The following is a 26,093-nucleotide window of genomic DNA, read 5'->3' as shown; positions in this document are numbered from 1 at the left end:
CACGTCTCTGACCTTGAACACATCCCTGACTTCTGACTTGAAACTTGACCACATCCATGGCTTCCAAAAGGCGTCTTTCTAGCACAAAAGCTGTTTTTCAACAGCTAGAAAACAGCGATAGCGATATTTAGAATCCAGCGAAAGTGATTCACCAGGAAACTTGTCATCAGACTGTGAAAGTGAACACAGCGACAATTCTGAGCTTGAGGTCAGTGGTGTGCAAACTTGATGCTCTGTTCACCTTGGTAAGGCTCAGGCTGTCCCCCAAGATTCCCATTTACTGGCGCATCTGGTATGAAAGTAGACATTGAATATGATGACCCCTTGGCATACTTACAATTGTTTCTGACTGATGAGGTTGTTGAGAAAATAGTTGCTGAGACGAACGGGTACGCAGAACAACAATTAGCTGCTCCACACCGGAAGTTTGCAAGAAGCAGAAAATGGCAACCAGTGACCAAAGATGACATTTGGCTATTTCTGGGCTTAGTGATACTTCAGGGAGTGGTGGGGAAACCCCTGCAGAAGTGGTATTGGTCTACTAATAAATTACTTGCCACTCTGTTCTTTGGCACAGTCATGTCAGAGTACAGATTTTCCCAGATCATGACATTTTTTACACTTCACAAACAAAGAATTTGATGAAACTACTCGTCCTGCACCAAAATTAAAGGAAACTTGGGAAGTATCTCAAATGATTCTAAAAAATTTCCAACGGACCTATATGCCAGAAAGAGACATCAGCATAGATGAAAGTCTACTGGCCTACAAGGGGAGGCTCAGCTGGGTGCAATACATTGTATCAAAGAGAGCACAATTTGGTGTAAAATCCTACATGCTGTGTGAATCGTCAACTGGCTACTCTTGGAATTCAGTCCCATACACTGGCAAAGGAACAAAATTCAAACCAAAATACAGCAACTATTGAATGGCAACATCTTCTGTTCTCTCCCATTGAGCCATTGCTAAATCAGGGCTATTTCATTACAACCAACAACCTTTTCTACTTCTCCTGAACTTTGAGTTTCTTCTGCATTACAAAACAGATGCCTATGGGCTAAGCGGCACAACATGCCATCAATGTTTGTAAATAGGAAGCTGAAGACTGGAGAAATGGTTGCCTGGCAAAAAGGCAAAATGATGACACTGCTATAGCGTGACAAGAAAGATGTGTGCCTAATAAGTACAGTTGATAATGCCTTTACTGTTATGGTATGAACAAAAGGTGGGAAGGAAATCATGAATCCACACGTAGTGATAGACTACAATAACACCATGGGAGGTTTCCACATTGCTGACCAAGCAATGACATTCTACCCAGCAATGAGGAAACGGCAAAAGAAATACTACAAGAAGATCTTCAGGCATCTTCTTGAGCAATGATTGTGGAATGCCTACATTCTGTTCAAACAAAAGATTGACAAGCCTGTGAGTCATCCTGACTTCATTTGTAAAGCTCCTGAATGTATTTCTGTGAATCACCAAACACTATCAATGGCTGTGAATAGACCTGGACGTCATGTTGTTGCAGTTGTCAAACCAGAATGCTTGATTGGGTATCACTTTATGGACTACAATCCGACCAACCTGAGAAAAAGCCAGCACCTACAAGGATGTGCGTGGTTTGTTGCTCAAAGAGATGACAGTGGAAAGAAAATCAGAAGGGAAACCAGGTTGCACTGTACTGATTGTGATGTTCAACTATGTGCAGTCCCATGTTTGAAAATGTATCATACCCGGAATGTCTTCTAGACCAATATGCATTGTCTAGTAATTTAACAATAAGTAATAATTAATCCAACTGCCTTGTGTTCCATGTTTTAATTGCATAATCCCTTGTAGTAGTGTAATAGCGTGATCAATGTGGTGTAACAATTAGGCTTAGCTCACATTAGCAGAAAAAAAACTGTCCATTTACCCCCCTGAGAGACTAATTAGCAACTGCTAGGCACCTGGGATTGGTAACAGGTGGTGACTGCTTGGTTTTTTCAGGCCTAGTAGTTTTCCAAGTAGCAGTGGTTCCTGGCTAGAGGAGAAAGTGAGGGGTAAACACAGCAAATGCAACCTTACTGCCAATGTGAATTCAGCCTACCTTCAGATGTGGCCACCTAACGCTATATTAAGGTAACACAAAACTTTTGTGGGGGAAAAAATATTTCACTTATCTGTCCACAAACTAAACCCAGCGAGTCTCACGCTTGTTCAGCTTCCCTCTTTTTTTCCGATGCCCACCGTCACATCAAGTGCTGATCTCATTGCGCATGCGTGAGATTGAGCACTTTTTTTACTCTATAGGAAAGCCCCTGATGATACATTCCTGATGTTGGGCATGTGCAGAAGGAGCAGCCCACCGCCACCTGGAATATGTGACACAAATATCCTAGGAGGCTGCGGACTTACCATGCAGTCTTTGCCGCCATGGCAGTAGCAACAGAAGTGAAAGGTAACCTCCCCCAAAAAATAAAAAAAAAACATTTTTTTAATATAAAAAAAAGAGGAATGTCACCCTTTATATAATGTTAAAGTGTGGTGATGCTTTAAGAGTATCGTGCATGTGATAACAGATGGGGGCAGGACAGTCAGTGTCGTCATCCCCCCTCCCCATCTCTGCAATATTTTATGGGCAAAAAAAAAAAACTGCCTGTGAAATTTATCCACTCGCAGTGTGATAACTGTGTCTGTGTAAAGTCTACTTGCCGTATTCTGCAGCATAACAACTCACGGTGTTCAGTTTTTCAGATCTCCTAAATTGTTGGTTATGACTTGAAAATTTTAGGGTACACAGGGGTCTCCCATAGCTACTAATAACCAAAATTTCCTTAATGAATTTAAAGATATGGGGATCACAAGTTTAAAAATTTGATTGAACATTTGGGTTGCTGTTTCATAAAAAAGTGCACCTAGGAGCCCAGAATTGATAATGCAAATTAGGACCCCCAGGGGCCACTTACATAGGGAGCATTGGGGTGGGGCCCCTAAATTTTTGACTTACCTTTCACAAAACTATATTTGTAATACTATGCTACCTTTTCTGCTTCAGTTCTTTGAACCCCTGTTTATCTGGAATGGGGAGGTGCAGGAAAATGAAATTGTAGTTGCAAGTGGGGAACAGATGTATAACCCCCCTAAAACTTCATTGGCATGGCAGTAGTAGAACATAAAAAAAACTCTGCCCATCAAACTGTCCCTACCTTAAACCCTAATTTCTCTAGAACAGAGAGGTGCAGTTAAACAAAAATTATTGGTTCAAGTGGGGAACACTTGTGGCTAACACCCCCCAAATGTTAATGTTCATGGTATCATTACAACATAAACTCTGCCCATCAAAGCACGCTGCCTTGTTAAACATGACTGTACCCTACCAGTACCTAAACCCCAATTTAATTTTGATGGGCACAGTTTTTCATGTTCTAATAACATAGTAATAACATTTTAGGGGGTGTTATCCACAGACGCTCCCCACAAATTTTCAGTTTCCGACACCACCTTATTCCACAGAAATTGGGGTTCAAGTCAAGGGTTGGCCAAAGGTCTCCCCCACTGCACCTACATTTTTGGTTTTGTTCACCCCACTATTCTAGGGAAATTGGGGTTCAAGAGAGGAGAAGCAGACAAGGTAACATAGTTTAATAGTTATAGATGTGTGACAGGTAGGTTTAAATTTAGGGGCCCCATACCAATGCTCCTTTCAATGTAAGTGGCCCAATTTGCATTTTCAATTAAGGTCTCCTAGGCGCACTTGCTTTTGAAACAACAACCCTAATGTAAAAACTTGTGAAAATACAACAATTTTGATCCCCAAATCTTGAAAATAAAAAGTGGTGCTGGGACGCTCGTGAGTGGCCGAACGGAATGGCCGCCATCTGAGTGTGCTCCGCATCTTCTGGGTGTGTTGTCAGTCCAGCGAGCAGTACGAGTGGGTCTAACGGGCTCTCCTTTTTTTCATCGAGTGCCAATATAAATGTAGAGGCAGATGGGGAAAAATTTGGGCCCTGCACGTCCCCCTCAGAAGTCTCCAACAGCATCTTTGGCCACACAGTCGAAATCCAAGAGCTACTCCTGCAGCTAACTCTGGGGAAGAAAACTCCAGCAATGGCTCCTCTCTCTTCCTCCCAAGCAGCCTGTCATTTGTTCGGATGCGGATTTACTGGACAAATTCAAACAGCTCCTGCAGCAAGAACTCTTCTAAGCAACAAGTAAATTATTTTATACCCTTATTAAAGAGATCAGGGAGCTGGGCGCAAGGATTAATGACTTAGAGTATAAAGTGGATGACGTCATCCCCATTATTGATTCCCATGAGAAAGATTTATCTACTTTACAATCAGATCTGCAGTTGGCTATGCTGAGTATAGAGGATCTGGAAAATCGTCACCGCAGGGCGAACCTCCGTATTAGGGGGATCCCAAGAGTTCATAGTGGATTTACCTAGGTTTGTGTTAGCACTTCTGCAGGAAATACTCCCTTACCACCTGAGAGGTTTGAATTTTACAGAATTCATCGGTCACTTCGCCGTAAAAAAGCAGATGGTCCCTCTAGGGACATCATTGTGCGCCTTGACGTTTTATAAGACTAAGGAGACTGTTATGTCTGCAACCTGGAATAAGAGGGATCTCAAATTCCTGGCATGCCCTTACCAGAACTATGCTGACTTAGCTCCCCAAACTATTCAAAAACGGAAAGCTTTGAAACCATTTGTGCACATTTTTAGCGCCTGAATATCAGATACAGGTTTCATTTAAACTCCTATTTACATACCGGAACCAGCTCCATTAGGCAACATTAGAATCTGACCTGAAAAAGAACCCATCTCAGACTTTCACTCTTAGACTATCACATAGAAAAACAATTTAGATGGTCGAAGGGAAATTTTTATGTAAGGGCAAATAAACTTGGACCAATGTTAGCCAAAGTACTTAGTTCCCACAATTTCCATAAGGTTCTGATAAAATTTAAACTCCCTAACGGAGACATAACTGCTAACCCAGTGAATATATGTGACCAATTAAGGAAAATTAGATCGGAGAGAGCTGATACCCTTTTTTCTAATATGATCATTAATTTGATGGAGGCGGATGTATCCCAGGTAGAAGTACTGAGTGCAATCAAATCTCTTTAAAGCAACAAATCGCCAGGACCAGATGGCTTTTTGGCTTAATATTTTAAGAAATACTTGACCCTACTGGCCCCTAGACTGGCGGATATGTATAATTATCTAAAAGCCCATCCCCGACACACTATATCATCTTTACTAGCCCATTTAGTAATGATCCCCAAGCTGAACAAGGACTCTATGGATCAACAACAATTTTCGTTCAATATCCCTTCTGAATGTCGACATGAAATTGCTGACCAAGATCCTAGCAAATAGATTGAATATGTTTTTGGAATGTCTCATTCATAAAGATCAGGTGGGTTTTGTACCACACAGACAAGCATCAGATAGCATGGGAAAGGTGGTCAGCCTAATTCATATTATGCACCAGAGGCATACACCTGGAGTTCTTCTGGCACTAGACATACAAAAAGCCTTCGATTTTATTTATTGGGATTATTTGTTTTACATATAGTCTAAATTGGGATTCAAGCCACAGTTTATGGCCTGGTTACAGGCGCTATACTCCAAACATTTGGCTAGAGTGCGGTACTTTTCATTTTATTCCTCAGAATGTTCTATTTGCCGTGGCACGAGACAAGGGTGCCCGTCTCCTTTACTATTCATTTGTGCTATGGAGCCTTTGGCACAATTGATCTGTCAGAACTCTTCAGAGCATGGCATAGCGGTTGGCCAGCATACACACAAACTGAGCTTGTTTTCAGATGCCATTTTATTAGCATTGTCTCAGCCAACAATATCTATGCATAATGTGCTGAAAATCCTACAATCATTTGCCAAAGTAAATGAAAAGAAATCAGTGGCTTTGGGGTTGAATGTTTCTGAACAATTATATCTACCCCTACGCAACTCTTTTACTTTTACTTTGGCTCCCCACCATCTAGAGTACTTGGGAATCAATATAACTAAATCCTTTGACACACTCTTGACAGCCAAATATCCTCCACTGCTCCCACAACTGAAACAGTTATTAAATAGGTAGCGTACTCACCCAATTTCCTGGTTAGAAAGAATAAATTAGGTCAAAATGACGGTACTGCTGAAGATATTGAATTATTGCAGGACCCTACCGGTCCAGGTACCAAATCATTTGATAGAAGTCCTTCAACGATTAATTTTCTTATTTGGAATGGTAAAAAAATTTAGAGTGTCCCAGAAAACCATGTATGCCCACAAGAGTCAAGGGGATTTGAGAGTCCTGAATGTACTGAAGTATTACCAAGCTGCACAAAAAGTCCCCATTCTGTCACTTTTTGCAAGTGTCACAGCCTCCCGGAGGGTACAGCTGTAGGCAGAGTTAATTCACCCAGTGGCTATCAAATCTATCCCATGGCTTACTCACAAACTGAGTCCCAAATCTTTAAGTGTACATTTAGGGCAGGTGTTGAGAGTGTGGGATGGCATATAATATTCAGCGGAGTTAATGTCTCCTTATCTTCCCCTCCTACCCGTAATCCTTTATATCCCCCGGGCATGGAATCCCCCAGAGCTTTTGACTGGTGGCTGAAGCACAAGTTATTTAATGTCTATTCTTTATTGGGCAGAACGGGGGTCTGTTGCAACTGTCAAAAGTGTTTTCTCTTGATTTTATTTTCCCTCCCGTGGTCTGTTTTATGGTATGATTGCTACTTTACTTTGTAATGTGCAAAAAATGGATATTTTTTCATTTTTGCTACATGTTTATATTTTTCTTTTTACTCTGTATTTTGTGTTGTTAATTTATCCCAAAAAACAATAAAAATCTATTGAAATAAAAAAGTGTTACTAAAAATTGTGTACCCTGTGCACAATTTCAAGTCATTATGACATAGGGTCACAAATGTAAAACGTTATGAAAATTGAACTTTGGGGTTGCTGTTTCAGAGGAAAGTGCAACTAGGAGTCCTAAATTGAAAGTGCAAATTGGGGACCCCGGGGGCCACTAACATAGCAAGGAGCATTGGGGTGGGGCCTCTAAATATATACCTACCTGTCACAAATCTATACCTATGAAACTAATGTCTGCTTCTCTTCTTTGGACACCAATTTCTCTGAGGTGGGGAGTACAAAACTGAAAATATAGGTGCAAGTGGCGGGCACATTCTCCCCTTACAATCTCATTACTACAGCATCATTAGAACATCAAACACTCTGCCCATTAAAATGGGTTTCCCTGCCCTGTTACACATTCCTGTCCACTTATCTAACATTCTGAACTTCAATTGGGGAATGGGGAGGTGTAAGAAACCAAAAATATAGGTACAAGTGGGGAACATCAGTGACTAACATCCCCTAAAACTTCATCACTATGGCATCATTAGAAAATGAACTCGGACCACTAAATTTTATTGAGGTTGGGGTACTGGAAGGGTACAGTCATGTGTAACAAGGAAGTGCATTGTGATGGACAGTTTTTTTTTTAATGTTATGATGCCCTGGTGATGAAAGGTGATAGCCACACGTGTCTCCCACTTCCACCTATATTTTTGTTTCCCTGCACCTCTTAATTCTGGAGAAATTGGTGTTTGAGGTAAGATGCAGACAGATATGTGTAACAGAGCAGGCAGCAAACTTTGCTAGGTAGAGATTTATGTTCTCATAATGCCATAGTAATTACATTTTAAAAAGGTTTAGCCACAAGTGTCCCTCTCTTACACCTACAGTTTCAGTTTCCTATCCCTCAAGTTAATACAACGAACGGTTTAGGAGATCTGAAGGTTTGAACACAGCGAGTTGTTAGGCTGCAGAATATGACAAGCAGCTTTTACACTCACATAGCTATCACACTGCGCTGGCGATGACATTACACACTGCGGATAAACGTCACAGACAGTGTTTTTATATAGAATATGGGCAGTGATGAGAGGGGGTCACGTGTTTTGCCACACCCCCTTTTTTACCACCCGGCTACAGCTTCCTACCACCTGGCTGAAAAAAATTTCTGGGGAGAACACTGATGATGTTTCCTTTTTTTTTCAAAAGAAGACTCAGCACAAGCTATGAGATGGGGAAGGGACAGCCTGGGTCCCGATCTAGTTATAGCTGTGCTGTTTGCCTGCTGGCTCTTACCAGCAGCTAGAATCCTCTGAACGGATGTCAGCTGAGAACGGAGCAGCCTCTCTGTTGTCTAATTCAGAGAATTAGAGCTCACTTGCAAAAGATTTCTTAACCCACTTCTATATCAAATTCAGTTAAAGGTACCACACCCCAAACTAATTAGTAGAGGTTAAATATTTCTTAGTCCTTTTTAGAAGAAAAGCAAAACAGGACTACCTATATTGTAAAGAGGGATTTTCAAGGTACCCAACTCGAATTTTTTTTTTACAAAACATTAAAACATCTTTTTGAACATATAAATTTGTACATAGACCATGATAATGCCATAAAAACAATCATATAGATAAATAGCTTTGTTCAAACAATGTCTTCCTAATGCTTTCAACAAAGATGAGTCATCAAAAGGAGTGCATAATGGTTATGGTTGTTAACATCACTGAAAGGTCAAGAATTATTACGTAAACTAAACTCTGCGCATTTCGCAGATCCGGTCTGCTTCATCTGGAGTTAGATAGCAACCAATTTTCAAAAGTACAATACCATTGCTGAGAGAAATCAGGATAGCAATACAAATCTGTAAAAAGAGAAATATATCAGAATTCTCATTGAAACAAACAAGCACCGCAGAAAGTCTTCATAGGCATAAATATATATTTTTGAAACAAGTAAATTATATCTACTGTGAATATCAAAATTTCCTAATGGGTGCGCAATAGGATAGTAAATGTGCCACCAAGTGAATGCCCTAATCCCACATTCATAAAATTAAATATAATAAATGGCAGCTCACATTGACCCTGGGATGGTAGACAAGCGATTCAAAGCAGGGCTTTGGGATGATTATACTCACTACAATAATAATACAAATAAATTAATATGAAATTACTAAATAATTTTGTAAAACAGTGAATCTGCCTATTAATGAATGAAACTAAAACGAAATTAACTTACAGTTTTGCTGGTTAATATAAATCCTCAAAAGAGTTCCACAAGTTAGAGGATATATATGGTTGTTTAAAGTACTTAGGGCAAAGTTCCACGTAGCTAGGACAAGTGGTTCTGAATATAAGTAAACAAACAATATTAAACATTTAAATCCAAAATGATTGCCCTAATATTTCATAAACCACCATTAAAAAGTTCATATACCGTATTTTTTGCAGTATAAGACGCACTTTTTCTTCCCCAAAATTGGGGGGGAAAAGTTAGTGCGTCCTATACGACAAAGGTGTGATAAAATAACTAAAATAATATACTCACTCGATACCCGATCCTGCGTGTGTCTCTGGCTGCAGCAGTGTCTGTCTCCTCTTCTCTCTGGCAGCAGCACGTGTCTTCTCCTGTCTGTAAAGCAGAGCGAAAGAAGCCGGCACAGCGCCACCTGCTGTTCCCTGTCCTAACTGCCCTACAGTGGAAAAAAGCACAGCGTGATCAGAAGGGGAATTTGAATGACAGAGTGATCAGAAAGGAATTTTGAATGACACAGAGTGATCAGAAAGGAATTTTGAATGACACATGAGTGATCAGAAGGGGAATACCGGTATGAATGGCACATGAGTGATCAGAAGGGGAATAATCTTTCAGAATCTTTTTTTTCTAGATTTTCCTCCTTTAAAATTGGGTGCGTCTTATATTCCGGAGCGTCTTATAGGGCGAAAAATACGGTACCTGACTTTTGATATTCCCAAATTCAACCAAGCAACTTCCAAGAAAATGGATTAAAAAAAGAATTTTCATGGGTAATAAAGTAGTGCTTCTTTACAAAGCAGTCAAAGCTAGCAGTCCAAACAAATACTCACCTGCCTTAAATTTGCTTGGGGACCCACCTGTCAGTTTAATGCCCTGCAGGTCTGTGGATCAGCTGACACAGCTGCACAATACGAGCAGTAATTGCTCATTGTGCAGTTGGAGACCAGACTCCAACCAATAGAGAGAGCATGCAAATTAATTTCAACACATTTCCAATAAAACATAATGCAAAAATGTAAAAATGTGCTGACATTGCTGACAATGAAAATATTCACTATTTCACTGTTTACTTTTTAGGCAACTGTTGGTACTTGACACAAAGGAGTAACATTATTTTGAATGAAGCCAATGACCTTTAGATCCCCACAGATGTTCCACTGGTGTGTTTTATACTGGATTGCTTCAAGTAGTAACTTCATGTTGTCATAGGACTCCTTTAGGTTAACAGAATAGGCAATAGGTAAACTTGGATAGGAATTACCATTATGCAGTAAGACTGCTTTCAAGCTTCTTTTAGAGGAATAAATAAGGATACGCCATTCAGATGGAACATGCTCTTGTGATAAACTGTTAAAGAGTGCATTTATATCATGACAATAGCACAGTGAGCCATCACTAGTGAAGAACATCAGGTTATGATTTAGTTTTGTAGTGAGTTACAGTTACACCCTTCTGCAAGCAAGTGCTTCTGTTTAAGCCTTGAAGCAAGCAGCTCTGCTTTCTCTTTGTGTTTAATCATTTTTATTAATTTTTTTTTAAACAATTTTAAACAAAAATTACCATAAACAAATAGTAATTTGCATACATCTATGACATAAAGGTGAGGAGCAGTGAAATAGTACATGTGGCAATAATAATTTCCATACATTAATAATAGCATTCATGTACAGATAATTTTAATAATATAACTGTTTTGTACAGTGTGTTTTCCTTTCACTAGACAAAGTTAATTTCCTAACCTTTGAACAGATAAAACAGTTAAACTACCCATAGAAAACAAAAAGAAAAGGTAGAATCTGCTGTTTCCAATGGTGTGCTATTACTTGTTTTGCGGCAAGTAAAGAATGGGTAACTAGCTGGAATTGTCTGTTGGTAATTTTTGAGGGTTTGAAATGTAGCAGAGCAATCCAAGGATCATTTGGTAGATATATTTGAAGCATACCAATCAAAAATTTGAACACTCTGCTCCAAAACCTATTTACAAATCAACACTTCCACCATAAATGTACTGCTGTGCCCTCTTCTGTACAGCCTCTAAAACACATACTAGAACTTTAGTTGGTTCAATGCTTGAGGTGAGAGGGAACCATATACCATCGCGTCATGACCTTATAAGCCGATTCTAATGTGGTCACATTCCTGGAACACCCCGTATCCTAGACCAAGTGCGAAACCATTCCTCGGTGGGTTTAGACCCTCCCAAATCTCTCCCTGCTTTGTCTTTGGAGAGATTTAGATCACAAACGAGGCCATTCAGCTCTGCTTGTGTAAAGGTCTCTGGTTCTGAATCTTCCTTATTAAATGTATGAATCATTTAAAAAATTGAAAACGTAAGTTTATTATTAACGTAATTAGGGGGTAGAATATATTTGCACTGTTAACGGGATCACCAATTAGAAGTGGCCAATGCTTTTGACAAATTCTGCGGATATCAATGTGATTGCCAATAAATTATGTAATGAAATTCATTGTATTTAGTTTTGGTTTCAATTGAGGTTGGGGAAGGAGTAACTCTTACCTATTTTTTGCACTTGCCTTTTAGTATGCTTTTTTTTTTTTTTTTTTTTTTTTTTTACATTTTCTTGCTATACCCTCTTTGAAGTAAACGCTGTTGTAATTGCTTGACAAGTAAATTCTATATTGCTGGAACAGTTTTCACGAATTTTCAGATATTGCGAATACGGTATACTTTTAATAAGAGAATGATAGTGTGCACTTGTGGCAAAGAGAATGGTATTACCCGCTGTAGATTTGCGGTATAATGTTGATGCTAGTGAATTATCAGCTTGTTTCATGATATTAATATCTAAAACAGAATTTGATGAGAATGATCAATACATATTGTGAAATATAAATTAAAAGAATTATCCTGAAGGCAGGAGATACATTCCCTCAATTTATCCACCATGTCGGTCCAAATCACAAAGATGTCATCAATAAAACGCTTCCATAGGAGAACATGTATTATATAAGGTGAATATTTGTCATGGGAAAAGACTTCACAATCCCATCCACCTAAATACAGGTTGGCGTAGGTAGGGGCACACTCAGTGCCCATAGCTACGCCTTGTACCTGTAAGTGGGGGGAGTTGTCGAAGCTGAAATAACTGCTTGATAAGATGAAGATGAAGAAGAGTAATTTGAGTATAAATTCATTAAATTCCCATGTAGATTTGTCTCTTTCCAATAGGAATTTTCTTATTGTTTGCACTTCCACGTCATTGGGAATGCTGGAATAAAGTGTTTCGACATCAATAGACACTAATATAGCGTTAGTGGGTACTGACTGTCCCTCTATAATTTTCAACAATTCCACTGTGTCCTTTAAAAAGGAAGGTAGACTCTCAACTTGTGGTCTTAACGTTAGGTCTACCAAATGGCTCTCATTACTAGCTAAACTGTTAATTCCTGAAATAATAGGTCTTCCAGGTGGATCTATTTTGCTTTTCTGTATCTTAAACAAGTAATAAAAGGTGGGAGTTTAAGGTATATGGAATTTGTAAAAGCTTAAATATATCAACATCATTTGTTCCTTCATGGAATGCTGACAAAATCAAATTATTGTAATCCTGTATACATTGATCGATTAAATGTCTGTGTAACCTTTTGATACCACAGTGAATTCTGCTAAATTTTTTGACATATTTGTTTATATTGGGAGTTAACACCACTATATTTCCCCCCTTATCCACTGGTTTATTAGTAATTGAGGGGTTATTTTGCAATAACAAAAGAGCTTTTACCTTGTAGGTTTTACCCTACATTAGCAATGTCCCTTGTAACATTTTTTACAAATTCTAAAATATAGGGATTTATATGAAAGTTAGGAAATTTTAGTAGATTATTTCTTTACCTTTGGAATGACAGTAAAAGAAGGAGTAGCCTTCTGAGAAACAGGTAATAGATTATTCAAAATTGGCTTTTGAGTCATATTCAAAGAATTAGAGGGAGTTATCTAACGGTGGCTTAATCCTTTCATCATTTTCATTGTCATTTTCATACAACAAATGTATCAAATCCCTAAGGACTCTGAAATCATTCATAGTGTATGAGGAATAATCCTCTAACTCATTTATGTGAGGATTATCCGATCTGTTGTATAGTGTTTAAAAAGATATTTTTCTTGCGAATAGGTGTAATCATGTTGTTGAGTGGGACAAAGTTAAGTCCTAATTGAAGTACTTTTAGTTTTGTGTCTGTTAATTGATAACACTGGGGAACAATTTTAAACAAATTTTTTGTTGACTTCAATTTTTAAGTTCATTTACACTAAAAGAGGTATGCTGATTCTGAAAGTGCAGTTAGTTTTCTTCTCTCATGTCAGGATTTTTCTAATGTATTTTTCTACTTACAAACAGATTTCTTTTTTTCAGATCATGTCTGGCTCTGCTGTTTCTCGTTGTAAGTGCCTTAAACAACCCCGATTCATTTTGTTATATCTGTGGCAGTTTGACCATTCCCAGTCAAAAGGCAAACATCAGCACATTTGTAGATCTTATTTGGCATATTTCAAAGTTAAACTTTTTGATCAAGATTAGTCTTGGGCCCCTTATGGTGTGCAAACAGTGTGTCGAGGGTTTACGGATGTGGACAAAGGGAACATGTGATAAGATTCTATTTGATATACCCGTGGTTTGGCGAGAGCCATGAGATCATTTCAGTGACTGTTACTTTTATATTGTGAAAACTTAAGGATATTGCAAGAAAAATAAATGTAACATAGAGTATCCTAGCCTACCATCAACTATACGCCCAGTGGCTCATTCAGATGAAATCCCAGTGCCCACCCTCTCTTGAAGAACATGATTATGGTGATGATCTAGGTGACAGCAATAATGAAGAGTTTGAAATTGAAGAGGACCTCGTAAAGGATTTGATCAGCATGAGTTGAGTGATTTGTCACATGATATGGGACTATCAAATGAAAATTCAGAACTCCTAGCATCAAGACTGCATGAGAAAAACCTACTTAAAAAAGGGAACAAAGGTATCGTACTTTTGGACCAGAGAAAATGCATTTCTGCAGTACTTTAGAACTGACAGTGGCTTTTTGTATTGCCATAACATACCTGGTTTATTGGAGGAAGTGGGAATTCCAATCTATAACTCAACTGAATGGCGACTATTCATTGATAGCTCAAAGCTGAGCTTAAAGTGTTTCCTCCGTCACAGTGGCAATATATTTGGGTCACTCCCAATTGGACATTCAGTTTCTTTTTGTGAAGAATATGCAGATATATGGATAGTCATTGAGTTGTTGCAATATCACCAACAGAATTGGGTCATTTGTGTTGACCGTAAAATGGTATGCTTCCTTCTTGGTCAGCAACGCGGATACACCAAATATCCCTGCTATCTGTGCATGTGGGACAGCATTGTGAGAGGTATTGGGTGGAAAGGAATTTGTCTCCAAGATCTGTCCTAAAACCTGGTGATCCAAACATTCTACATGAGCCACTTGTTGATTGAAAGTATAATTTATTCCCGCCTCTGCACATGAAACTGGGTCTGATGAAGCAGTTCATTAAAGCTTTGCCAACTGAAGGAGACTGTTTCAAACACCTCATTTAGCATTTCCTAGCCTGTCATTTGAAAAAAAAAAAGGCTGGTGTGTTTGATGGTACACAGATTCGGCAGCTCATCAAAGACGAACATTTCATGAGGACAATATCAGAAGTCGAAAAGAATGCTTGGTTATCATTCAAAGCCAACGCTCAAGGACTTTCTTGGAAATAATTACACAGAAATTGTCCAGAAACTCTTGGGGAGCTACAAAATGCTTGGTTGCAATATGAGCATCAAGGTGCATTTTCTGCAAACATCTTTCTAACTTCCCGGAAAACTTTGGTGCAGTCAGTGATGAGCAAGATGAACGATTCCACCAAGATTTGAAGGTCATGGAAGGACAGTATTAGGGTAGATGGGATGCACATATGATGGCTGACTAATGTTGGAGTATCCGGCGGGACTGTCCTAACACTGAACACTCCAGGAAAAGCAATAAGGGTAAGTTTATACCTTAACCGCTTACCTGAATTATTTTCAAATGTTTTACTGTAAAAAAAAAAGTCATAGAGTAACAATTAATCCTTTGTATGAACAAAAGGAATTTAAATAAACAGTACATTCAAGTTAATATTTCATTATTTTTTCATTGTATGTAAAATTTGTATGTTTTTTGACAAAAATGGAGGGTACCCTGTATTGTAAAAACTGGATGTGATAGCAATAAAATTGGGTAATTTCTGGATTCACCACCCAAAAATTAGTAAAAAAACAAGTGTAAGATCTAACTCAACCAAAAAATGTGTATTTCAAAATTGTATTTCAAAATCATTAAAATTTGTACATTTGCTTTTTATCCTCATGTATGGTATACTTTTACAAAAAGTTTCACTTCGCTTTTCTCTTAAAATTCCATTCTTCCTTGGAAACCAGCTCTTCTGTATAATAAACCTCCTAACTGGGACACCAACTCTAACTAATAAGAAAAGTCCTACATCCCTGTAAAATGAGTCTCCACATTTGAAAACCTAATGGAGGACTTACTTTAATCTGTGTAAACAACACCTAGTTATTTTACCTCCGTCACCTATCTTTTGAGAGCTACATGATTACAGCAATACCCACTCAATTGTTTTAATACCGTTGAACTGAGATCAATATACCACAGAAGATACCCAGCCAACCCTTACTCCATATTAAGACACCAGGAGCTAAAAAAAAACCTCTTTTCTCATGTCATCCAACTATCACCAATATGAGTCTCTGTAGCAAATGTGCGAAACGCGTTGAAAATGAGACAGCTCCTTATGATCTTAAACAAGATAGCTTGTGACATGTAAAAATGATGTATGTTTTGTTCCATGAGCCCACTTTGTAAGGCTATGCCTTATCACTGTTAAATCATGTGTGAAATGTAAATGAATTAAAATATAATTGTTTTATTCACTAAATAATTTGCCAAAAAAATTTTAGGCTTGGCAAATAGGTATTATTTTCAATACTTTGATTTCCCCTTTGGTACACCTCTCTCTTTTGCTACTTACTGTAATTCATTGTAAATTTCAAATTGAAAGTATTTTGTTGTAATTAATCCACAAATTCTATTAGCTTTATTTCTGATCATGTCCATAAGATGAGCACGTCTATAAATCTTCACCATAAAATGGTGAAAATATATTTTGAGGGACTCGTCACTGAACAGTTTTCTTTCACAACCGCCCTGGTAGAAGTTAGCGTATGTCGGGGTACATTTCATCTCCCTCGCCACTCCCTGTACCTGGCGGTATACTTTCTTTTCAAAAACAAACACATTTCTTGTCAAGATATATTTCAATAATTCAATAATGAATTTATTCTGTTTCCAAGTTTCAATGCCCTGTTCATCCAAAAAGGTCTTAAGTAAATAATTTTCTTACAAATAAATGTAAATCCTTTATTAATTCAAACTTGTCTCTGTGTACTGAAGGACAAAAATTTAACCCAACTAAACCCAACACTTCCTCTTCTTCCCGTGCTATTGATATGTAGATAAATTAATAATTTCTAAATTTTTGGGGGGTTGTGATTGGTTTTGTGAAATAATTGACCCATGCTCCCATGCTCCCACTTTGTCATGTTACTTTGTTTCTGTGTGCCTAAAAAATTAGATTTGGGTTTCGCCCCCAAGTGATCATTTTCATGTGAGTGCCTAGTGTCTGTAAAATAATTTGACCCTCTTGTGGCCTCATCTGTGTTTTGAGGAGAAGTTTTTTTTTCTCCCCCTTTCCTGTTATGTGTCTAAGTTTTTGGTGAGTTAGATTGCTTTCTACTAGAGAATTTTTCTATTGTGTTCCTTAGATGTTTTTAGACTTTTTCGTCCAAAATAAAATTGTAAGGTCTGTGAATATTCTGAAATTGAGGGTGAATTGTCTGATTCCACTTCCTCCTCTCTTGAGATGCTGTTCTTATACTCTCTTTTTTTCTTTGTTCCATTTATGGGCCCATTTATTTTCAAATGCTTAACTGTCCCTTCTAATTTTTTTCTCCTTACTTTCCATAAGTTCTATATTTACCTTACTTGGTCCTTCATTTCAAAACTCTCAAGAGAAAACAATCTCTGATTGGAGGACTTTAGACTTTCATAGTTCTGCTTCATTAGGTTCCTATCTATAATAACCAATTAAGATCATCATTAGATCTCTGGGGCGTTCATTTAGTGTCTCCTCCCACTCCTTTTCAATGACCTCAGGTTTTTTTAATGTTTGGAAATACCTAAATATGCAGGCCAATTTGTTTGTGTCTATTAACTTTTCCCTGTTAAACATGGCAGAAGCTTTTTCTGACTGCCTATGATAAAGGGTTTTAAAGGTGTGTTTCAAAATAACAATGTAGATAACATTTTAGTTGCTGGGTCTGGAATTTACATCCTCGATTAAGAGCTTAAAATGGGTAAATGTTTTTGATTTAAAGTAATTTTGATTTAAAATAATTTGAATAACAGATTGAGAGGAAATAAAAAAACATTTTTTTTAGGCAACATTTGTTTTAAAAAAAAAAAGTTCAGTTTTATTGAGTGCTTTAAAACTATACATAGCTCAACTAACCATTATAGATGTACATACAGAGTACAGTATGAGTGCAAACAATCTTAACTAATAATAAGCAAATGACCAAGTATTGCTCCATATCCCTAACACGTTTCGCCATAAAGGCTTCCTCAGGGGAAAATGGAGAGTGTGCTGCAGATACAGCGGGAAAAGGATAATTAGAAAATATTTATTAAAACAGAAATCATTTATAATTATAAATATATTTACATTTCATAGTTCTCCCCAGAGGTTTTTAGCTGGTTGCTCCACCCGGCTGATTTGAATACCCCTCCCTCTCGGCAGCGCTCATCTTCGAATGCCCGGATCTCAGTGAGGCTGCTCTGTGCCATCTGTGCTGTGTGTCATCCGTTCAGAGGATTGCTGCTGCCGATGAGAGGTGAGCACACAGTTCAGCCTCCATGTGAAGGAGACACACGCAGCCCCGCCCCCATCTCATAGCACAAGCTCGGATTTCTGCCTGTGAATGTATCCACCTCTAGCTCTGCGTGTGATCTCTGCATCCTCACAGCTCTGTGTACAAACCTCCTTATCTCCTAATATGTATGTCACAATGACCTGTAATTTTCAGGGTGTACAGGGGACCCTCATAGATACTAGTTATTACAATTTCAGCCCCCCAGCTTTAAAGAATTTCAAGATATGGGGGTCACAAATGTAAAAAGTTATGAAAATTAAACTTTGGGGTTGCTGTTTCAGAGGAAAGTGCAACTAGGAGTCCTAAATTGACTTCAGGGCCACTAACCTAGCAAGGAGCATTGGGGTGGGGCCACTAAATATATACCTACCTGTCACAAATCTATACCTATTAAACTACTGTCTGCTTCTCTTCTTTGAACTCCAATTTCTCTGAGGTGGGGGTGCAAAACTGAAAATTTAGGTGCAAGTGGCGGGCACATTCTCCCCTTACAATCTCATTACTATAGCATCATTAGAACATAAAACACTGTGCCCATTAAAATGGGCCTCCCTGCTCTGTTACACATTCCTGTCCACTTATCTAACATTCTGAACTTCAATTGTGGAATGGGGAGGTGTAAGAAACCAAAAATATAGGTACAAGTGAGGAACATCTGTGACCAACATCCCCTAAAACTTCATCACTATGGCATCATTAGAACTCTGCTCACTAAATTTTATTGAGGTTGAGGTACAGGAAGTTTACAGTCGTGTGTAACAAGGAAGTGCATTTTGATGGACAGTTTATTTTATGTTGTAATGATGCTATGGTGATGAAAGGTGATAGCCATACGTGTCTCCTACTTCCACCTATATTTTTGTTTCCCTGCACCTGCTAATTCTAGAGAAATTGGGTTTTGAGGTAAGATGCAGACAGATATGTGTAACAGAGCAGGCAGCACATTTTGCTAGGTAGAGATTTATGTTCTCATAATGCCATACTAATTACATTTTAAAAAGGTTTAGCCACAAGTGTCCCCCACTTGCCCCTACAGTTTCAGTTTTCATTTGCCTCCACGTGTACCTTAAAAATTTCAAGTTAATACAACCAACAGTTTAGGAGATCTGAAGGTTTGAACACAGGAAGCTGTTAGGCTGCAGAATATGACAAGCAGCTTTTACACACATAGCTATCACACTGAGCTGCCGATGACATTACACACTGCGGATAAACGTCACAGACAGTTTTTATATAGAATATGGGCAGTGATGAGAGGGGGTCACTGGCTTTCTTGTCCCTATCTGATATCACATGCATGATGCTATTAAAGCATCGCCACATTTTTAACATTATATTAAAGAGTGACTTTCTCTGTTATGTAATGGAAAAATGTGCGTTTTTTGTTTTTACACTTTTGTGGAGAGGACCTCTCCCCTTAAAATGTACTTTTATTTTTATTTCATGTTGTGTGGTGTTTTTGTACTGTAAAAACCATTTAAAAGCAGAATACATTGTAATCTGCTTTTAAATTTCCCACCCGGACACACCCCCAATGCATTACCACTCGCATCACCCGGAAGATGACACATCCTCCCTGGTGATGCGAGTGGGGATATCCCGCCCTCCTCACTCCGACGCTGGAGCCGCTGCTGTTCGCATCAGCAGAGAGATGCAAAGCACAATGCAGGACTTCTGCATTGTGCTTCACATCTCACTGCAGATGCGAGCAGCAATAGCAAATTCCAGAGGGGGTCACCCCCGAAATTTGCTGTTGCTGCTCGCATCTGCAGTGAGATGTGAAGCACAATGCAAAAGTCCTGCATTGTGCTTCGCATTTCACTGCTGATGCCAGCAGCGGCGTGGCCGGGACCCGGGTGGTATTTAAAAGCAGATTACTCAGTAATCTGCTTTTGAATTTCCCGCCCGGCTATGCCCCCCGACGGCCTGGCGCCCCTGCATCACAGCGGGACCATCCGATTGCCGCTTGAGCGCGGAGCAAAGGTAAGGGGGGCTTCTAAAGTTACCCTGAGTGTGACTCGGGATTACCGCTTTTTGCATGTAAAAGCTACCCTAAGTCACACTCGGGATTACCGCTAGGGGGGTTAATAAAATTTGGTAATAATTATTTAACACCTGTTTTCCTACTTAGTAAGATTGAGATGTGGAGATTCATGCTATGGAGAGATTGTGTAAAGTGCTATGGTGTACTAACCATCTTTCCCTGGATGGTATTCATTATTATTATTATTAATAAACAGGATTTATATAGTGCCAACATATTACACTGAACATTAAATAGGGGTTGCAAATGAGAGACAAATACAGACAGTGACACTGGAGGAGAGGACCCTGCCCCCAAGAGCTTACAATCTAGTAGGTGGGGGAATTAACACACACAATAGGGCTGGAGATAAGTATTTATGTAAATGTATAGATAAATTAAAGGTAGTAGTACTGTAAGATACCGCGGGCACCGATGATCTCCCCAGCCACATGCCTAGAAAAGGGGAAGACCCCAGCTTTGTCAGCTCGGTCCCAGACAATGAAGAAAGCCGAGCTTCACTCGTTTTTTCAGCCCCCAAAGCTCCTTTTTAAAGCTGCCAGTCATTTGAAGATGGCGCCGTCTCATGCCTCCCCCGGGCCATGTGGGGAAACAGACTGCACGGAATCCCGTGGAGGGAGGTACGAAGCTGTTACCACGGGAACCAGACAATCCTCTCCTCCACACACCATCTCAGGGCTCAGATAGTGGCTGAGCACTTTACTCATCCCCCTGCCTCCCCTTGGTCTCCTTTACACATGACCTAGCCACATCACAATAGTCCTGAGAGCACACCATCAGGAAGTGCAATGCAGCTCTGCTCTTTTTCCCAATGCCTTGCTCCAGTTATACCTCCAATGCCTTCACCAGCTCTGCATGCTAATATACTGCCTCAATCTAATGCTTGCACAATCCCTGCTTCTCCTGCTTTGCATCAAGTCTTATGTCTTGCATCAAGTCTTATGCCTCAAGTCTACTTGCATCAAGTATACTGACATCAATGCCATCCTACATACATTATCAACTATGTGGATATTGAAAATTTGGCAGCTAGATTGGAGGGGCCCTACGGAAGGAGTTGGAAGAAATTCGCCAACATACTTCTACCATAGATACCATGGTGACATCTTTTAAAGGCTTGCCGGAAGCAACCGCTTGCCCAGACCTTACGGCTACAGTGACAGCCATATTTATTTTCTTCCTGAAAGCCACCCACATCCCCGGTTGAAATTGAGCGTGTGCACCGGGCCCAGGGACCAAGAAGACCAGATTTTGAAATGCCTCATGATGTCATTTGCAGGGTCCACTTTTATTCAGTAAAGGAGGAAATCCTTAAAAAGGCCTTGTCTCAAGGGTCTTTGGACTTCGATGGCGCTCAGATTACTGTGCTCCCTGACTTGTCCAAATTTACTTTACAAAAGCGAAGAGTGTTCCGCCCACTTTTAGACCGGATTAAAGTATGCAATGCGACATACAAACGGGGTCATCCCTTCCACCTGCTGATTCACAAAGGCTGCGCAAACTTTTCTCTACGCTCTCATGACCAGCTACCAGAACTCTTTAGTTTTCTGTATACTTGAGGCATTAGAAGTTCCTGATTGGTTGGCATTACCATGTAGTCCGACGGTAGCCGGGCTACCCCCTCGATGACGTAGGAGACAATGTGTGCACTCTTCTTCCCAGGTTTGCCACAGCTCGGCCCATGCAGTGAGATGAAGACTGACCTGTTTTCCTCACCGGCCTTGTTCGTATGACTTCAGAAGTTATTTTTTTTTTCTACAGTAAATGTAATTTAATAATTTAGTAATTTAATAAAATAATTTAGTAATTTAATAAAAGCTCTTAACCAGTTCATGTGTCTTCTGCAGGAGTAGACTGGCTGAGTATAATGCTTTTTTTATGTTTCTAAGAGGACTGAGTATTTTGGAGTATAGGAGGATCCCTTGACAATACATGGAAAGTTAGTGCAATTCAGAGGGCAGAATCCTGTTTGTCAAGGGTCCCTAACCTTATAACACTAGCCACAGTATATGCCCCAAACACGAATCCGCTGGCCTTCCTACAAATGGCACTCAGTAAGTTGTCTAAAGGCAATATCTCCCTAATAAAGAAGTACCGTCGACTCACGATTTTACTTACTATTCTACAGTACACCAGGTTTACTCAGGAATAGATATGCTCTTTGTTCACCATGCTGATCTTTTTAAGTGCAAGAGTTTAGGAATAAATAATATCACCCTTTCAGACCATGCATCTTTTGACCTAGTTTTAAATATTACAGATTCACCAGGGGGAGATAGATTCGGGCGCTTAAATTGAGAATCTGTTACTAGATCCAGTGTTGACTACCGATCTGACTACTCAATTGTCACTGTACTTTAATGAAAATAATACCCCAGATTCCCATCCAGTTACGGTTTGGGCTCAATCCAGGACTATTTGGTTTCTTCTAGAATGCCATCTATTCCCACTCCGCATCGACAGTCTTTGGAGAAACCTATCTCCCCGGAGTTCTCCTGGGCGATAAAAGCGTCGGCGACTGGGAAGGCACTTGGACCTGATGACCTGACGTTAAAGTACTATGAAACCCTCCTATCTCCTCTTAGAGCATCTTTCATTGAGGCCTTCAACAATCTAACTCCACAGTGCCCTGTACTCAAAGATATTTTGAAAGCCCACATAACCGTAATTCCAAAAAAAGGAAAAGACCCAACTGTGGCAGGCGCAGCACCATGAGGTGCCTTGTGCGCTGTGGCATTAGAAAAATTATGATTTCTGTTTCTCTTTAGTCCGATCAGACTGTCTTTACTCTATAATTCCTCTAATACCGTTCCATAAAAGTAGTAGGTTTAAAGAGCACACCAAATACTTTAGATAACTTCTTTATTAACTTCAAACTTTCTTCATATAACACTGCTGATTCTGCAGCAGAAAGTCTATGTACAAACATGTTGAATAAGGTATCACAAAATGATGAAGTTGGTTAGTTTGTTTGCTGATGATAATGATGATACTGTTGAAGATAATGATACTGTTGAAGATAATGATAATGCTGATAATGGTGATGGTAATGATACTGATGTTTAGTTTGTTGATAATGTTGATGCTAATAATGTTGATACTGTGTTGGTGGAACTGCAAGCAAACACATGAGAGGTAGACAGTCCCAATCACTATTAAACTACAGTAATCTATATAACTGCATTAAATAGCTTTTTGGCCTTTTGTCTACTATGATAAAAACATCATGTCAAAAGCCTGTTAAAAAAGGATTTACTTAGAAAAATGTTGTGGAGTTCAATATGTATTTCCCCTGTAGTATGTAGCTTGCATTGTGCACTAATAAAATTTTGGAAAATAAAACAGATTGCTATCTTGGGAAATGTAATATTGCATCAAATAACTGATTAATTTTTCCTTAGAAATGTACAGTTATTAACCTCCCTTGCGGTATGTAAAAGGGTACATTAAAAAATACTTAGTATTTTAAATTTCCCGCCTGGTCCCACCTCCCAGCCACATGGTCCCGCCCTCCAGCCACACACTCGTGAGCAGATGCCCGGCCGACATCTGCTTCCCCTAGCCTCACTTCCCCAACGTTGACACGCCGGGGGGGCGCAGATGCCGGCCGTGCGTGCTAGGGGAACAAGTTTCCGGTCATCACTGGAGGACACCGCTGGAATATGGGAACCAGGTAGGACTTTTAGGCTCCCTGGCAATTCCACCCCAAATGTGGTTTGGGGTTACCGCTTTGGATTTTCCGTATGGAAAATTCACCCTGAGTCCCACTCAGGATTACTGCCAGGGAAGTTAAAGGGACCCTGTCACCAGACCATCCATTCTATCAACAATAAAGCAATGCATGTTATTTAATAAATTTGCTAGCAGCTTCAGAGGCCTTTAAAATATTTGTTTTTATTTTTTTGAGTCTCTTAAAGGGGGATATATGCCCAGCAAATCCAAATGTCCTATCTAGCAAAAAAGAGCTGTTATGGGAGTAGTAGAGACAGTAATGTGAAAGATAACAGGTTGTGTGGTCTGTGGGTTGTGCCCAGGTTAATAATTTGATTTGGGTACTAAAGTTCTATGCCCTCTCCTGATGAAGCACCCATGGCAGCCCCCATTCTGCCTACCTTTGGCCTGGACTGTCTGTGAGTGTTACCAGCATCTTTGCCTAGGCCTGTTACCATTTCTTCTTTTAACTATCAATCCAGCCACCCCATCAGCCTAAACAACCTGCCCGTTTTCTAGCATTTCTCAGACCACTTAACCCAGCTGTCCCTGATTCAAATGATTTATTAAACATAACTTGGCCTGATAGCTCCTAGCAGTTACAGGTATTAGCAACTCTGGCATACAGACTAAGGAGAACCCCTAATAGCTGACCTGGTGAGGCGGACTTGGTTCAATGTGCTAGAGCACAGGCAATTTAAAAAAATCCTGGCACTAAACTGTTAGAATTAATTTTAAAATAATAAAGATTATATCCTGCTGTGTTTATGTATTAATATATTTATTCCATATTAAACATGCTTTTTATTCTCCTTTTCTAGGTTTTTGTCCTAAAAGAGGGGAAAAGCACACCACTGATCACTGCACATATCAGTATGCCAGTCAGTGAAGGCCTGGTGGTAGCCTGATTAGATGTTTAAAAGTCTTGTTGACTGTAAGGAAGCTTCAAATCGCATTACACGATGAAGAGTCTACTAATTCATATAATATGGATGGGGCCTAATCTCAGTATCTGTCCTGGCATTTATATTTTCAAAAATGTAGATTTAATTAGGATGCATAAGGAAAATGGTTTCATATATTTTTGCAGTTAGCAGAAGGTAGGCTTCGAACATTTTGTTATTGGAGGGGGGGGGTTGACAATGTTTGCCTTCTGCATGCCCTAGATATTCTTCCTTCTCAGCTTCTGCACATAAACCTCTGAACTCTTTTATTGGTAAATGATATGCCAGCAAAACAGAAATCCTTCATTACATTCCTATTGGGTCAAAATTACATAGTTGTAAATAACAGGTCTTAACAATTTACTATGACAAATCTTGATAAAGTAACATTTTCATGAATCAAAAAAACACGCTAGTCAATTTTGATTTGATATTATTATGCTAGTGACTTCGCTGTCAGCCCTACACTGGTCATACACTTACATATTTTAGTTATCACTATCAAGACCAATCCTGGGGTATTTCTAGAAATTTTAGCTAGCAACTGGTCAGAGTTAGGGATCCCTATCATCAAATAAACTAAACACATATGCTTAGACAAACACTTCTGAAACGGGAGTAAATGGTGGTATCTTTGGCTTCCCACTGATCATTAAGGCATTTCTGTTCTGCAGTCATAGGAAGAATAGTCCTTACATGGTCAGCAGTATATGTGCTATTTAGATGTTGAAATACCTGTACCTGTCATATGCAAACATGGACACAATTGTTGATTTCTAAAATAAATGACTGACAATAATTAACCAATAAACACAATCATGTACTGTCTTTTATCTAATATACACTTTACTTTTAGGTTTTGACTGACAGAATATTTCAAGTATTACACATAATAAAAATTGTCCCGGACAGAAACCACATGACTCTTAAACTAATATTTTATTTCACAGCCTTTAACCTCCCTGGCGGTCTGATTACAGTATGTCCGTATTTTTATGTCAAAAGCGGTACATTGTTTTCCATGGAAATTTGTTGTTTATTATTTTAGACCTATAATTCCTAGGAATAGCTCCCAGATATGAGAAGTTTGAAACACAACTCATAAATTTAAATATAAGTAATTATAAATAATTATTATAAAAAATAATACATTTATTAACTTTATAAAAAAATTTAATTTGTCTAAACAAGGGTACAAAAATAGATAAACTTGTAGACTTATTTATTATTTGGATTTATTTTTTTATAACTTTATCACTGTGAT

General features: G+C 39.0%; 1 protein-coding gene across 4 annotated transcripts in view; it reads left to right on the top strand.

Annotated features, from left to right (window-relative positions):
• Nucleotides 1-25,645, top strand: part of BBS1 (Bardet-Biedl syndrome 1) — an 80,515-nt gene extending 54,870 nt beyond the window's left edge. For all 4 annotated transcript variants that reach the window (XM_072421327.1, XM_072421323.1, XM_072421326.1 and 1 more), the window contains one exon: nt 24,707-25,645. In XM_072421327.1, coding sequence (XP_072277428.1) covers nt 24,707-24,719 — 13 coding nt within the window. In that variant the 3' untranslated portion in view covers nt 24,720-25,645. The remainder of the gene's footprint in view (nt 1-24,706) is intronic.
• The last annotated feature ends 448 nt before the right edge of the window (nt 25,646-26,093 follow it).

The sequence above is a fragment of the Pyxicephalus adspersus genome, chromosome 9, assembly GCF_032062135.1.
Source record: "Pyxicephalus adspersus chromosome 9, UCB_Pads_2.0, whole genome shotgun sequence".
Lineage (NCBI taxonomy): Eukaryota > Metazoa > Chordata > Amphibia > Anura > Pyxicephalidae > Pyxicephalus > Pyxicephalus adspersus.
The sequence above is the reverse complement of the archived record's forward strand: the minus strand, read 5'-3'. Positions and strand labels throughout refer to the sequence as shown.